The 14,492-nt window shown below is 39.8% G+C and overlaps 1 protein-coding gene across 1 annotated transcript; it reads right to left on the reverse strand.

Moving 5' to 3' along the window:
• Positions 1–1,345: 1,345 nt before the first annotated feature.
• On the reverse strand, positions 1,346–14,007 carry ART4 (ADP-ribosyltransferase 4 (inactive) (Dombrock blood group); the record flags this gene model as incomplete). The annotated part of the gene is made up of 3 exons (XM_059404483.1): positions 1,346–2,073; positions 10,091–10,799; positions 13,768–14,007. Coding segments are annotated over 3 exons (1,041 nt in total), but the record flags the coding sequence as incomplete, so codon positions are not given.
• Between the last annotated feature and the right edge of the window lie 485 nt (positions 14,008–14,492).

The following is a 14,492-nucleotide window of genomic DNA, read 5'->3' on the forward strand; positions in this document are numbered from 1 at the left end:
GAATAGACCCTCAACTCTATGGTCAACTAATCTTCGACAAAGCAGGAAAGAATGTCCAATGGAAAAAAGACAGCCTTTTCTACAAATGGTGTTGGGAAAATTGGACAGCCACATGGAGGAAAATGAAATTGGACCATTTCCTTACACCACACATAAAAATAGACTCAAAATGGATGAAGGACCTCAATGCGAGAAAGGAATCCATCAAAATCCTTGAGGAGAACACAGGCAGCAACCTCTTTGACCTCAGCCGCAGCAACTTCTTCCTAGGAACATCACCAAAGGCAAGGAAAGCAAGGGGAAAAAAGAACTATTGGGACTTCATAAAGATCAAAAGCTTTTGCACAGCAAAGCAAACAGTTAACAAAACCAAAAGACAACTGACAGAATGGGAGAAGATATTTGTAAACGACATATCAGATAAAGGGCTAGTGTCCAAAATCTATAAAGAACTTAGCAAAGTCAACACCCAAAGAATAAATAATCCAATCAAGAAATGGGCAGAGGATATGAATAGACATTTCTGCAAAGAAGACATCCAGATGGCCAACAGACACATGAAAAAGTGCTCTATATCACTAGGCATCAGGGGAATGCAAATCAAAACCACCATGAGATACCACCTCACACCAGTCAGAATGGCTAAAATTAACAAGTCAGGAAATGACAGATGCTGGTGAGGATGCAGAGAAAGGGGAACCCTCCTACACTGTTGGTGGGAATGCAAGCTGGTGCAACTACTTTGGAAAACAGCATGGAGGTTCCTCAAAAAGTTGAAAATAGAGCTACCCTATGACCCAGCAATTGCACTACTGGGTATTTACCCTAAAGATACAAACGTAGTGATCCGAAGGGGCACGTGCACCCGAATGTTTATAGCAGCCATGTCCACAATAGCCAATCTATGGAAAGAACCTAGATGTCCATCAACAGATGAATGGATAAAGAAGAGGTGGTATATATATACAATGGAATACTATGCAGCCATCAAAAGAAATGAAATCTTGCCATTTGCGACGACGTGGATGGAACTAGAGCGTATCATGCTTAGTGAAATAAGTCAATCAGAGAAAGACCACTATCATATGATCTCCCTGATATAAGGAAGTGGAGATGCAACACGGGAGTTTGAGGGGTAGGAAAAGAATAAATGAAACAAGATGGGATCAGGAGGGAGACAAACCATAAGTGACTCTTAATCTCACAAAACAAACTGAGGGTTGCTGGGGGGGGGGGTTTTGGGAGAGGGGGGGTGGGGTTATGGACATTGGGGAGGGTATGTGCTATGGTGAGTGCTGTGAAGTGTGTAAACCTGGCGATTCACAGACCTGTATCCCTGGGGATAAAAATACATTATATGTTTATTAAAAAAAAGATTTTATTTATTTATTTGGCAGAGAGAGACACATTGAGAGAGGTAACAGAAGCAAAGTGAGAGGGAGAAGCAGACTTCCTGCTGAGCAGGGATCCCCATGGGGTTTGATTCCAGGACCCTGGCTGGGATCATGACCTTAGCTGAAGGCAGATGCTTAAAGACTGAGCCACCGAGGTGCCCCAGAACTCTTTTTTTTTTTTTCCTTCCATTTTTCAGTTCTTCCTTCATTGTGTTTGCTCCATTCTCAAGGAGATAGAGTCTCCCCTCCTGGTGGCAAGAGAGTGGCTAGCAGCTGTGGGCTCATACTCATTCTGCTTTCTTCCATCTCCACTCAGTTAAAAGGCTCCCATCCCACTCCCAAACCCAATTCCAAAAAATTACCATGACCGTATCTCACTAGTTCTGACTGGGTCCTTTTCTATTCCTGATGAATCTCTCTATCCATGGAGAAGAAATACACTGAGTTCCAGGTCTGCTCTCAGGCAGTGAGCTGAGCGAGTGTTACATCAGTTGATAACTGGGCAGAGTGACTCCCCGAGGGTATTCAGGATGCCCTGACTGGCATCAAGCAGAAAGGCACAGAGAAAGCAAAACCCCAAGTTTCCTTTACACTCCACTTTTGGAAGAGGTGACGACACTGGTCAAAAAGGAGAGAGAAGCAATAACCACAGGAGCGGGGTTGTACTTTTTGCTGGAACCTGTAAAAATGAACACAAAGAGAACTTTTAAGGAGTAGAGTTTTTTTTTTTTTAAAAAGCAACCTCATTTCTCCTTTGATTCACTTTTTTTTTAACTTAGAAAATTCCTAATAAAAATATTTGAAGTTCGCTACTTTATAAAAGTATCCTCTTAACATTTTTTCTTTTTTCTTTTTTTCTTTTTTTAAAGATTTTTATTTATTTATTTGACAGAGAGAGATCACAAGTAGGCAGAGAGGCAGGCAAGGAGAGAGGAGGAAGCAGGTTCCCTGCTGAGCAGAGAACCTGATGTGGGACTCGATCCCAGGACCCTGAGATCATGCATGACCTGAGCTGAAGGCAGCGGCTTAACCCACTGAGCCACCCAGGCGCCCTTAAAATTTTTTCTAACCAGCAGAATTCAGCTTGCTCATTTTGCAGATGGAACAGCACCAAGGAGTTCAGAGATTTACTCCAGGTTCCCGGCTAGTTGGTGTGTGAGAGCTCATGATTTTCCATCTTTATTGTCCCCAGTGGCACCATCACCATTTTAATTATCATCACCTTCCTCACCGTTATGAAAGCTGACATTGATTAGCAACTTACTCTGTGCTGTGGTCTGTTTTAAGCACTTCTTATCAATTAGCTCATTTAATCTTCACAGGAAATGTACGAGGTATTTATTCTCATTATTCTCATTGTCAGTGTCATCAAACAGTGACACAGACATGTGGAGAAACTTACCACTAAGCGCACATCTAATGTGCACTGAAGGCAGCATTCCAGCTCAGGCAGTCTGGCTTAACTCTATCTTTTTAGCTACAGTATCATTTCTCCATATACCACAAAATGTTCTAAAGAGAGGGATTTCCTTTTCAACTAGACTTCACTGACTGTTTAAGGTAGAAAAGATGCTTGGGTTCAGGAAGACTTTTAACTCTGTGATTGCCTCAATATTTGAACATATTGCTTGATAGAGTGACCACATGATGGAGAAATATTTTCCCATTACTTTCACATAATAATGCATAAAATCCTTAGAGTTTCCTGGAATTTCTTGGAATTCTGTAAATACAATTTTAAAAATCCATTTTTACCATTAACAGTAGACAAGGAAAAGTAATAATGCATAATGTTTCTAAACTTCTGTTAAAGTTCCTGTTAAAATTTATTATTTTAAATTTTAGTCTAGTTTATTATCTGAATTCTCACAGGGACCTTGAGACCATTAATATGACTTGAGCAGCTCATTCACTACAGTAATTCCCAAAGTTTTTGTTTTGTTTTCTCTTCACTGATGCTGAGATCACAAGGACCTCTGACTCTGTTCTTTCTAACTTTGTAATGGAATATGATTTTACTGAAGAGTTATCAGAGAATATTGACTGACAGTGAAACAATGTAGTGGGTAGAAATTATGGTTACTGGAAGTGATTAGCTGGAAGTGTTGAAGCTTTGTCCCTAGATGACCTTTATGTTAGGTACTTTCATTGGACCTGAGCTTTCTCATCTGTAAAACGAGAGCATCTCATCTCAAGACTGTTGCAAATTCTAGGGTCACTACCATTCCCCTTTACTTTGCTTCATGGCTGCTATAATGACTGAAGCTCAAATAAGGACAAACATACAGATATTACTATTTTGTAGTCATATTCGTTCTTCAAAACCACCTCTTCAGCCCCCTTTCTCATAACTAGGATATTAAAAAAGCTTACTTTAATTTTATTTTCTCAGGTTAATGTAACTTTTCTTTCCTCTCTTGTTACTTTTTCTCTTTCTTACAGTCATTAACATTTCTACCTCACACTATTATTATCATTATTTTTACACAGACAATATCTTTCTTTAGGGGAATAAATGAAAAACATTTGTGAATTAAATGTCTATGAAATCTTTTATTTAAGGATAACTCACATTAAATTTACTTTTGCATTTGTTTTTGCTTTTCTTCTAGACTATCTATTCAATGCTTTTTTCCCCCTCTGTATCTAGTAGAGTATTTTTCAAATTGGAGGTTGTGATGCATTAATGTTTTATTATGACCTTCATTCCAATAATGTGATAAAAAGCATTAGAATAAAAAACCCTAGAGTTAAATGACATGTGTACTGTGAATGATTGTCTTGTTATACATATGTGTGTACTTGTATGTTTACGTGTGTATGAAGTGAGTTATAATGCAGTCACAGTCACAGAGGACTGAAACGAATAGTAGGTTCCTAACAATATTTTTGAACGGACAAATAAATCTCCTGAAAGCAGTCTATAGAGAACATTGTCCTGGGCTTTTTGTCATAAAACATGGGAAAAGGTCTTACTTTTGTCATTTATAAACTGAATAATCTCATACAAACCACGTAACCTCTCTCAACCTCAGTATTCCCACCAGTATAGTTGGGTCAGTAACCAATGCACAGCATGGATATAAGAATTAAACAGATAGTGTGTGTGAAAACCTTCTGTGAATGAGATTTGTTATGTAAGTATAATATTTTTGTGGATTATAATTTAATCTGATCAATCTGGCCTTATGGTATATAGTTTAGGGAGAAATACATAATATAGATTGTATTTCCTGAACTCTGAATCTGTGAAATATCAGATTGTTCAGAAAGAAACACTCAATCCCTTGAAAAAAGCAGAAAAAAACTAAAACTGACATACAGTATACCTATTTAATCTGATATTTGGAGGCAAATGTTATCTACAGCCTTTTTCTGTCAAAATGTGGAGATTAATGAGTATTACTTTTAGAGAGTTATCTAGGAAATAGACACTGATAAAATAGGCACTCAGACACTGATAAACATTGTTTCTTCTGTCTCTTCCTTTGTTTTTTTCTTCACTGTCAATATCACTGAAACACACATTTGTGCCACTGAACTCTTATCCCACTTCCATGTGCTAAGTACTTTCCTAGAGTTTTTCAATTGTGTTTGAGAGGGTGGATGCCAAGTACTGCCACAATGCTCCCCTTTGCCCCATTTTATAAATGAAGAAACAGGCTCATAGGTTGTTATTCACACAAGGCCACATAGCTACTAACATATGTGTCCAGTGCTTCCTGACTCCAAAGTTTATTCTCTTTTTTCTACCATGCTGTGTGGTCTCCTAGATTCATTCAATTATTCATTCTTTCCTTTTCTCTTTAAGATTTTATTTGTTTGAGAAAGAGAGAGACAGAGACAGTGACAGAGATAGCGAGAGAGAGCTTGAGCAGGGAGAAGAGGGAGAAGCAGCCTCCCTGCTGAGCAGGGAGCCCAGTGCGGGACTCAATCCCAGGACCCTGGGATCATGACCTGAGCAGAAAGCAGACGCTTAACAGCCTGAGCTACCTCTCAATTACTCATTCTTTCATCCATTCAGCAGAGACAGACACTCTACTTCAAGGTTAATGTGCTGCCACAACTAGGGAACACTAAGTTGAGATAAAGCCCAGGGCAAGAGAAAACAGGAAACAGGAAGTAAATAAAATAAATAATATGTAACAGTAATAGTAGCAGCAAGTTTTGAGTACTTACTAATGTCAGAATCTGATCTAAGAGCTTTTACATGCTTAAGTCACTTCGCACTTGCCAGAATCCTATAGGGAAGGTTTCATTACATTTCCCCCTATATTACCTATAAAGAAATGGAGACACACAGGGACCAAGCCTTTGCCCACATTCTCACTGCCAGTAACTGGCAAAGTTAGCATATAAAACCAGGCTTACTACAAAAACTGACTGTATTTTTTCTAGAAAAATTCTTAAGAATTTTGATTATGTGAAACATTTCCATAAATAAATCCTTCTTTGTGAATCCAATGATACAGAACAGAGTATGTATTTGTGTGTTTACAGATTTTTGGCACGGATTATTTTCCTGAACAAAGGAACATTTACGGATAAATAACTAACATATTTTGAGTCTTTCAATGGGCATGAAAATATCTGTTTCTATGGTAACCAGTATAGGTCACAAGAGGGGTGAGAGAAGAATTAGAAGGGAGGGCTGTTAGTGTAGAATGTCTTAAACAATTTTTCCTTTGCAAATGCCCTTGCTTAAATATATTATGCTACCAATTTGACCTATTTACTCTGAAGGCAACAGATTTATGAATACTCTTTAAAATTGAGAACTGTAGGTTCAAGTTAACAGAACCAATTTCGAAATAAATCTAAGGTCTGGGGAAGCTATACTCTCTATTGTCTTTTTTTTTTTTTTATTCTATTGTCTTTTCATTGGGAGAGTTCTGGTGTCTTGGCTGACCAATTTTAAAAGTGTTAGTATTGTCTTTCAAATATGATGTCTGTCAGATTAAGAGGGAACAAGAGAGGAAACAAGTCATTGGCTCAGAGGGACTTTTTATATGTAGAATAGCTTGGGGCTTCTGCTTGGGAAAAAAACTGAAGGCATAAGAAAGAGTCTCTTGAGAGGATACCAGTTTCATGAGGAATTGGATATCAGTCCTCCAGAATACCTTCTGGGAATCCCGACTGGGAGGTTGATGGCAGACAATAGCAGTTAGCTAGAAAAGCAGGTCTGGGGAGGGTCCACTGATCTTCCTCCCTCCCAGCGAAGGACTCCCAGAAAAGAAAAATACAGCACTTCCCTCCTCCCATTGTTCATATATGAATCAACCCAATACTGCTCCACGATGTTGGGATAAGTAAAGTTGTTATTTGTCAGTTAACAGAAATGTCTTAAGGAAAGTTTCAGAAACTGCTTACTTTTTGAGAAAACAGACACCATTGCAGCAAATAGCTGAAAGCATCATGAGGTTAATCAAACTTTTTTTTTTTTTGGTAATCCATAGAGATAGGTGGATCTATATCTCGAGATAATATAGTCTTTTTATCCTCAACTAAAGTGTCTGTGCTAACAACCAGCCAATGGCAGCCTTGAGGCTTCCCTAGTGGGCTTCCATGTGAGGTTTAGGGAAGGCAGAACCGGAGAATGGAGCAGCCTTCTCTGCAACTTTCAGCCAGAGCCAATGAAGTCAAAGGAAGAGCAGCATCCCGACACCTCGAGCTGCTTCCTCTCCCTCTTTCAATCTCCCAAATAGTTTTGTGGTTGTGCCGGCTGGGAAGACACTCCAGCTCCAGCTCTTGGCCTACCACGTGATGTCTCTGACCAAAATATCACCTTCTACGACCAGGGGTCATTTTCTTCTGCCATTTACAATCTCTTCCCAAGACTGCACAGTGGTGAATTTTCAGGAAGAATTTAGATGTAGTAACTCACATTGCAAATGACCACATTCCAGATCAGTTACATCATGGCTATAGTTCCCTATATTTGACTAAGGGTTGAGCTTTCTAGAATACTTTCTCTTTCTAGCAAATATTGAAATTGTCTTTAGTCAATTGAGTTATCTGGTCATCTGACCCAAAGACAAGACCACTTAGAAGCATTGAAAGAGAATGCTTTATCTTTTGCTGTTCAACAAATACAGATTTTTTTTTTTTTCAACAAATGTAGATTGAACATTTCTATGTGCCAGGAGACTGAAGTTGATAGTGGTTAACACTTATTTACCCTTTATTACATGCTAGATCATGTAGAAATATTTTTGTATTTTGTTTTATTTTCACAAAAACCCTGTGGGGCTCTATTATGATGCTCCTTACATAGTAGAAGAACATAGGAAGTTTAAACAACTGGACTGAGGACACAGCTGAAAAATGGTACAAGTTGGATAGGAATCGAGACAGAGTAGATCTGGGGTCAAACTGCCTGGATTAATGCCAGACTCTTAAATACTATGTTGTCACAGGACTGCCCATAAAGAACTTACAGAGCAATATGAGTTTACTGACTCCCTTAAGTATGATTTGTGATTTCAAATACCCAGTCAAGACCAGCCAAGCTTCCAGAGTCTAGCAGTGTGCATGGCTACTCGAGTTAAGCCTCAACTCCCAGTTGTGTTTGAGTAGCTTTCTGACAGGCAAGCAAAGATCATTAATTTGGTGGGAAGAACCTTGAAATAGTTTCCTTTGAGACTTACAGAGTTGGGAGTATGGGTAATAGTTTCTATTTTATATTCCTTTTTCTCAGTTTCCTACCCTTTGATGTAAATGTACTACAACTTTTTACTTAATATTACTTAATACTGTGCTTATCAACCTAGTACAAAAATTTTTCTGTCTCAGCTTCATTCTATGAGGATGAAGCAACAGTATAGTTCTAAAGGACCCTGGAAACTGATTACGCATGTTCTTGTTTGGTATCAAAATCTCACTGCTTCATACTCTAGTTTTTCTTTCTCTTCTGCAAATACTAATCTCTTGGTTCTGTGGAATAGATATTCATTCCACCCTTATTGTTGCCTGCCACACTTCTAAGGATAGGCAAGAGATAAAAGTATTGATAAGTCACCTCTCTCCTGGTCTGGGTTTGCAGATAGGCCTGAGTAAGCAGGCCCAAGACCTCAGCATGGAAGCCAATTTCAGGATCACTGTAACACTGCAGCCCCAAAATGCTGAGCAATGCTGATAGCCTGAATTACTAACAATAGCAATAATGACAGACTCGAGAAAGAGTCAGGGATATTCTGAAGGTAGACACTGCAGTCAAGTGTGAGTGTGAAGAAATGTACGTGTGGATAAGGACGATCTTCTTTCTGAATCAAACAGGGCATAGCACTTGCCACAGAACTACCATTTTGTGCAGAGACTGTGGCTGGTAACATACAGGGACAGAGTGGAGTTGGCTACCTATTTTTCTACAAAAGATCTTAGCAATATATTTTTGTTGTTGTTGTTCTGTGGTATCTTCAGTTTCTCCTGTTTCAGTTCATTTTCCACCATATCATTAGAGCCCTTGCTAAAATACTGATCTAACTGCTGTTCCACTCCTTAAAATTTTCCAGTGGCTTCTCATTACCTATAGCATGAAGTTTGAAACTCCTTAGCATAGAATACAAGAGTTTTAACCATCTGGCCCATCAGAAGTCTCTCCACCCCAACCCATCCCGTATTCCTTTTTGACTCCCATGCTCCTCCCATGTCCTGTACCTCCTACATTCTAGCCATCCAGAATTGTGGAGATTCCCTAAAGACACTGGCTGATTGAAAGCTCTGTCATTCAGCATATGCTCTTTTCTGCTTGAAATGACTTTTCCTCTCTTCTTTCACTGAAAACCCCCATTCCTACTTCAAGTCCCATGGGGTCCTTGATGGTGAAGACTTTCTCACAGAAAGAATGAGTAGCTTCCTACACTGAGAAGCCACATCCATTCCTTGAACGTCTGGTGTATTGCTTAGTGCTTTCAAGTGTGGACATTTGCTCATATTTCCATTTCTTATTAGACTAAAACTCCTCCTGGGATAGTGATTTTGCTTTATTCATCTCATATCACATGATGCCTCCCATCCCAGTTCCTGGAACATAGAAGATGGGTAAGAGATAAGAGTAAGTGACTAAGTCATACCCCCTGCTTTACTCACAGCACTCCCTTTTCCTGTAATGACCATGACAAAAACAAAACAAAACAAAAAGCAAAAGAGAGTTTGAGGGTGAAGGTAAAAATGCTATATTTTATGTGCTATCTTTTCCAGTAGAGGTTTACTCTCTGTGTCTAGAATGCCCCACATATTAGCACTGAAGAAACACATTTTTCCCAGAAGTAGTTGAGGAGAAAGAAGGGGAGGGAAACCAGGAATAAGGCAAGTCTTCTCTAATCTGTCAGTTCCACCATTCCTGAAGGCCAATTTCCATATTTTTGGCCTGGTCCCCAATAAGCCCTACTCAGAAAAATAACTTTTTAAAAAGAATAGTTGTCTGTGATCCTGATAAGAATAGATTCCATTTATGGGGCACCTGGGTGGCTCAGTGGGTTAAGCCACTGCCTTCGGCTCAGGTCATGACCTCAGGGTCCTGGGATCAAGTCCCGCATCGGGCTCTCTGCTCAGCAGGGAGCCTGCTTCCTCCTCTCTCTCTCTCTCTGCCTGCCTCTCTGCCTACTTGTGATTTCTCTCTGTCAAATAAATAAAAATAAAATCTTAAAGTTAAAAAAAAAAAAGAATAGATTCCGTTTAGATGGATAATATAATACCTTTTAGCAGCTGACAGTTGTATGTGCTCATGTTCCCAGCGGATCGTAACTGCAACCAATTTCCCCTTGGATGATGGCTCATATTTACAACTTTGAACAACTCATAGGGAGGGACCAGGACCTCCTTCTTGCGAGAGTCTTCTGGTATAGGTGCACCCAGGCAGGTAAATATGGTAAATAGAGTTTGGTTCCCAAACTTCTGTGCCTCTTCTTTTAGGAGAGAGGTGGAGAGGAATTGGCCAAATCGGATGGTGGCACCACTGTAGGCTTCCAAATTGATACCCTTCATCTTATGATACACCTCAAAACACAGAGAGTCATTCTTCATGACCATTTCTTTCCTTAGCAGCTGGATCGCTGAGGTCAGGTAGTAGTGTAGGTACTTGAAATGGAATGAACGTTCATAATGCTGTGGAGACCTCCCAGCATTGGCCATGGCTCTGGTGAAGCTTGTGTGGACACTGTTGTTTGATGTATAAACCAAGATGGCCAGAACATGTGTAATATTCATGTTCTTGGGGATATCTTTGGCTCTGTTCAACCAGGTTAAGTGGGCTTTCTTCCAGACCCCGTGGTAATCTCTATGTGCTTCTATTTCTTTTGTGAAATAATCCCCTTGGCGTAGCTTCTCCATGACCTGTGGGCTACAGCCTTGGTACTGATCATCAAAGGAATCTGGTGCCAAGTCAAAGTCGATGTTAACTGCAACCTATAAAAAAAGAAAAATCTCGAGTTTAACTTTTCAAATCAGGTGGTGGATGTTCTGGTTGACTTGCTATCCTCCATAAAGCCACGTCTTCTCAAAATGTATTTGCTAGAATAAGTTTCACTCATAATCATTACCCTGCCCTAGTATATCCTGCATCAGTGATCTGTGCCAGAGATTGAATTTGGTTTGATAAATATTACTAGAAGTTCAAAAGACTCACCTCCCCAGGGAGGAAGTGACCCTTCTTGTATAACCAAAACCAGTATTTTTGCATAGTACTTTGAAGAAAAAAAATTATAATCTTAAAGTTTATGTATACTTTCTGTTTCTCCTGTTAAAGCCCTTCACATTCTGTCATAGGTGTTAATAAATATCTCTTTTATGAATACCTAAAACCCGTATTAAGTCTTTGAACTTCACCTAAGAAAAAACTTCAGTGATGAGTAATGTTGGGTTCTCCCAAAGGGTCCCCAGTAAATAACAGCCTTCTCTTTTGACCAGGATCTGATTTAAAAATTGAGGAAAACAGAGCATGTATGAAGGTTCAAATATCACCTTCATTGCTGAATTGTTGGGGCACACATCTTTAGGTTTGATGGCAAGTAGACTTGTTAAGACTATACCACAGAACAAGGCGACTTGCCCACTGAGCTGCAGACAGTGTTGGATTGTGGCCAGCACAAAGATAAGACTCTTGTCATAGAGAAACACAGAGCTCATGCCCTTTTCTGTAAGGCTAACTCCCAGGGGGAGGAAGAGCAGAGTCAAACTCAGAATGCCTAGTTATTATTCCTGATGTTACCAATCAACTAAAATTGCCCACCACCAGGGGAGTGGTACAGTGCTCAGGACTGTGCCTAGGACAGTCCCTCCTCCTAGAAACCAGGAATGAGAAAGAGACAATTTCCCATGGGTAGTCAATTGAATGTTATTTATTAATATCTAGTCCATATTTTTAAAATTTTAATTTATTTTTAAAATTTCTTTCAGTTTTCCAGAATTCATTGTTTATGCACCACACCCAGTGCTCACGCAATACGTGCCCTCCACAATACCCACCACCAGGCTCATCCATCCTCCCACCCTCCTCCCTCCCAAAACCCTCAGTTAGTTCCTCAGATTCCACAGTCTCTCATGGTTCGTCCCCCCTTCCAATTTCCCCCAACTCCCTTCTCTTCTCTAACTCCCCTTGTACTCCATGCTATTTGTTATGCTTCACAAATAAGTGAAACCATATGATAATTGACTCTCTCTGCTTGACTTATTTCACTCAGCATAATCTCTTCCACTTCCGTCCATGCTGATACAAAAGTTGGATATTCATCCTTTCTGATGGGGGCATAATACTGCATAGTATATATGGACCACGGAATGGGAGAAGATATTCACAAATGACAATACAGACAAAGAGCTGATATTCAAGATCTATAAATAACTCCTCAAACTCAACATACACAAAACAGATAATCATGTCAAAAAGTGGGCAGAAGACATGAACAGACACTTCTCAAAGAAGGCATAGAAATGGCTAATAGACACATAAAAAAATGTTCATCATCACTAGCCATCAGGGAGATTCAAATCAAAACCACATTGAGATATCACCTTACACCAGTTAGAATGGCCAAAATTAACAAGACAGTAAACAACATGTGTTGGAGAGGATGTGGAGAAAGGGGATCCTCTTATACTGTTAGTGGTAATGGTTACAATGTTGGAACACAGCCACTTTGAAAAACAGTGTGGAGATTCCTTAAGAAATTAAAAATAGAGCTTCCCTATGACCCTGCAATTGCACTACTGGGTATTTACCCTAAAGATACAGACATAGTGAAAAGAAGGGCCTTCTGTGCCCCAATGTTCATAGTAGCAATGGCTACAGTTGCCAAACTATGGAAGGAACCAAGATGCCCTTCAATGGACGAATATCTAGTCCATATTAAACTGAGGTTAGAGATTTAAATACAAGTTCATTAAGTATCATCAGTCTATTTTTTAAGAGCCATATTTTCAACTATCCAAATTCCAAGATGTTTTCTTCTTAGCAAAGAAACAATGCATTGTAATAAATAGCACTCCTTATATTAAGAAATAAGATCCCATCTAGTCAACATCAAAGATGTTGCAGCTGAAGCTCAAAACCACACCATTTGGTGTTTTACTATTACTTATGATGAGAAGACATCTAGGTGTGTGTAAAATGGAGCAGATTTTTAAGACCGCTTACATGATTTTTACCAATAACTCTTTACAGAAGGTTTACAAATAGGCCTACAGAATCTATTTAAGCCAAAACAAAACAAAGTCAACCATATCATGTTCTGTTACATCCTGTGAGCTCTAAACATTTTAATATATCACTACATCTCAAATATGTACTCTGTTATCTCTTAACATTAGGTTATTTTTTATTATATAGAACTTTAAATTATAATACTTCTTTTGAGTTGATCCCTATGAAACAGTCGAAAGCCAAATAGACTTTATTTTATATCATTTGTCCTACAGAAGCAATGTTTTACTTAAATTTTATGGAGAATCAAGAAAATCACATTATGCCTCTAGCTTCCATTAATGCGAAATTTATAAACTCTAAAGCATTCCACAATCTTTAAGAATTGCTTTCAACACCTTCAGTAGCATTATTGGTTAAAAAGTCTGAATGAGGGGTGCCTCCGTTGTTCAGCTGGTTAAGTGTCTACTTCCTGCTCAGGTCATGATCCCAGGGTCCTGGGATCCAGTCCTGCATTGGGCTCCCTGCTCAGTGGAGAGCCTGCTTCTCCCTCTCCCACTCCCCCTGCTTATGTCCCCCCCAACTCTGTCCCATAAATAAAATAAAAAATCTTTTTAAAAATGTCTGAATGAAATTAGATCCCAAGTGACCAAAGGTCACTTAAAGATTGTCACCAGGAACGCGCCCCAGTGAAGCTCGGACCATAAAGAAATCACCTCCTCAATTGCGCCCTACCTCAGAACTCCAGGTGGGGGTCTGCAGGCCAGAGAACAGCAGTAGGAGATGAAGGAGCCAGAGTCTCATTGTGGGGTCTGCGGTAGTAGTTGGGAGAATCCTTCTGCCTCTGTTGGTCAATGGTCGATATTCATTTGTGTTACAAATCCTTCCCGCTCTTGCTGCTTCATTGTGAAATAAGGGCTCAGCATTCTCCTCCGGGATTTCCTTTGGGTGAGTCTCAGCAAGACCTTTCCTTGTTCATGTCTTGTGGAGATTTCTGTTGACTACCTCTAACCAGCAGCTTCTCCGAGGGAAGCTATGGTCTCCAGTTTATTTGCAGAGCTGAAATCTCTGTGAAATAGCCAGATCGCTGCACCAAATAAGGGATTGTAAGAGCGAACTTGTTAGTTTCCTATTAAAAAAAAAAAATCCCTTATCTGGTCTGTGTAGGGGGGAATTCCAAAGGCCTGTTAAGGGTCAGGCTCAGCAGTTCAACCCTAACTTTCTCAGGAAGACAGGAAAGGCACATGCTGTACAGTGTTTGGGGCCAAGTGACATTATCTGCAGCTGCAGGTTTCCATTGCGAGTGATTTGATTGGCTCACGCAGGTTGCTGGGGAGATGCCACCTCAAGGTGGGCCTATGTCATGCTCATTTGGTGCTGCTGATAGGCCCTGCCCAGAAGGGGCTGATAGGAAGCAGCACACCTTTGAGGATTACTGTCAGAAAGAAGGCTCTTGTTGC

This window comes from Mustela nigripes, chromosome 6 (genome assembly GCF_022355385.1).
Source record: "Mustela nigripes isolate SB6536 chromosome 6, MUSNIG.SB6536, whole genome shotgun sequence".
Lineage (NCBI taxonomy): Eukaryota > Metazoa > Chordata > Mammalia > Carnivora > Mustelidae > Mustela > Mustela nigripes.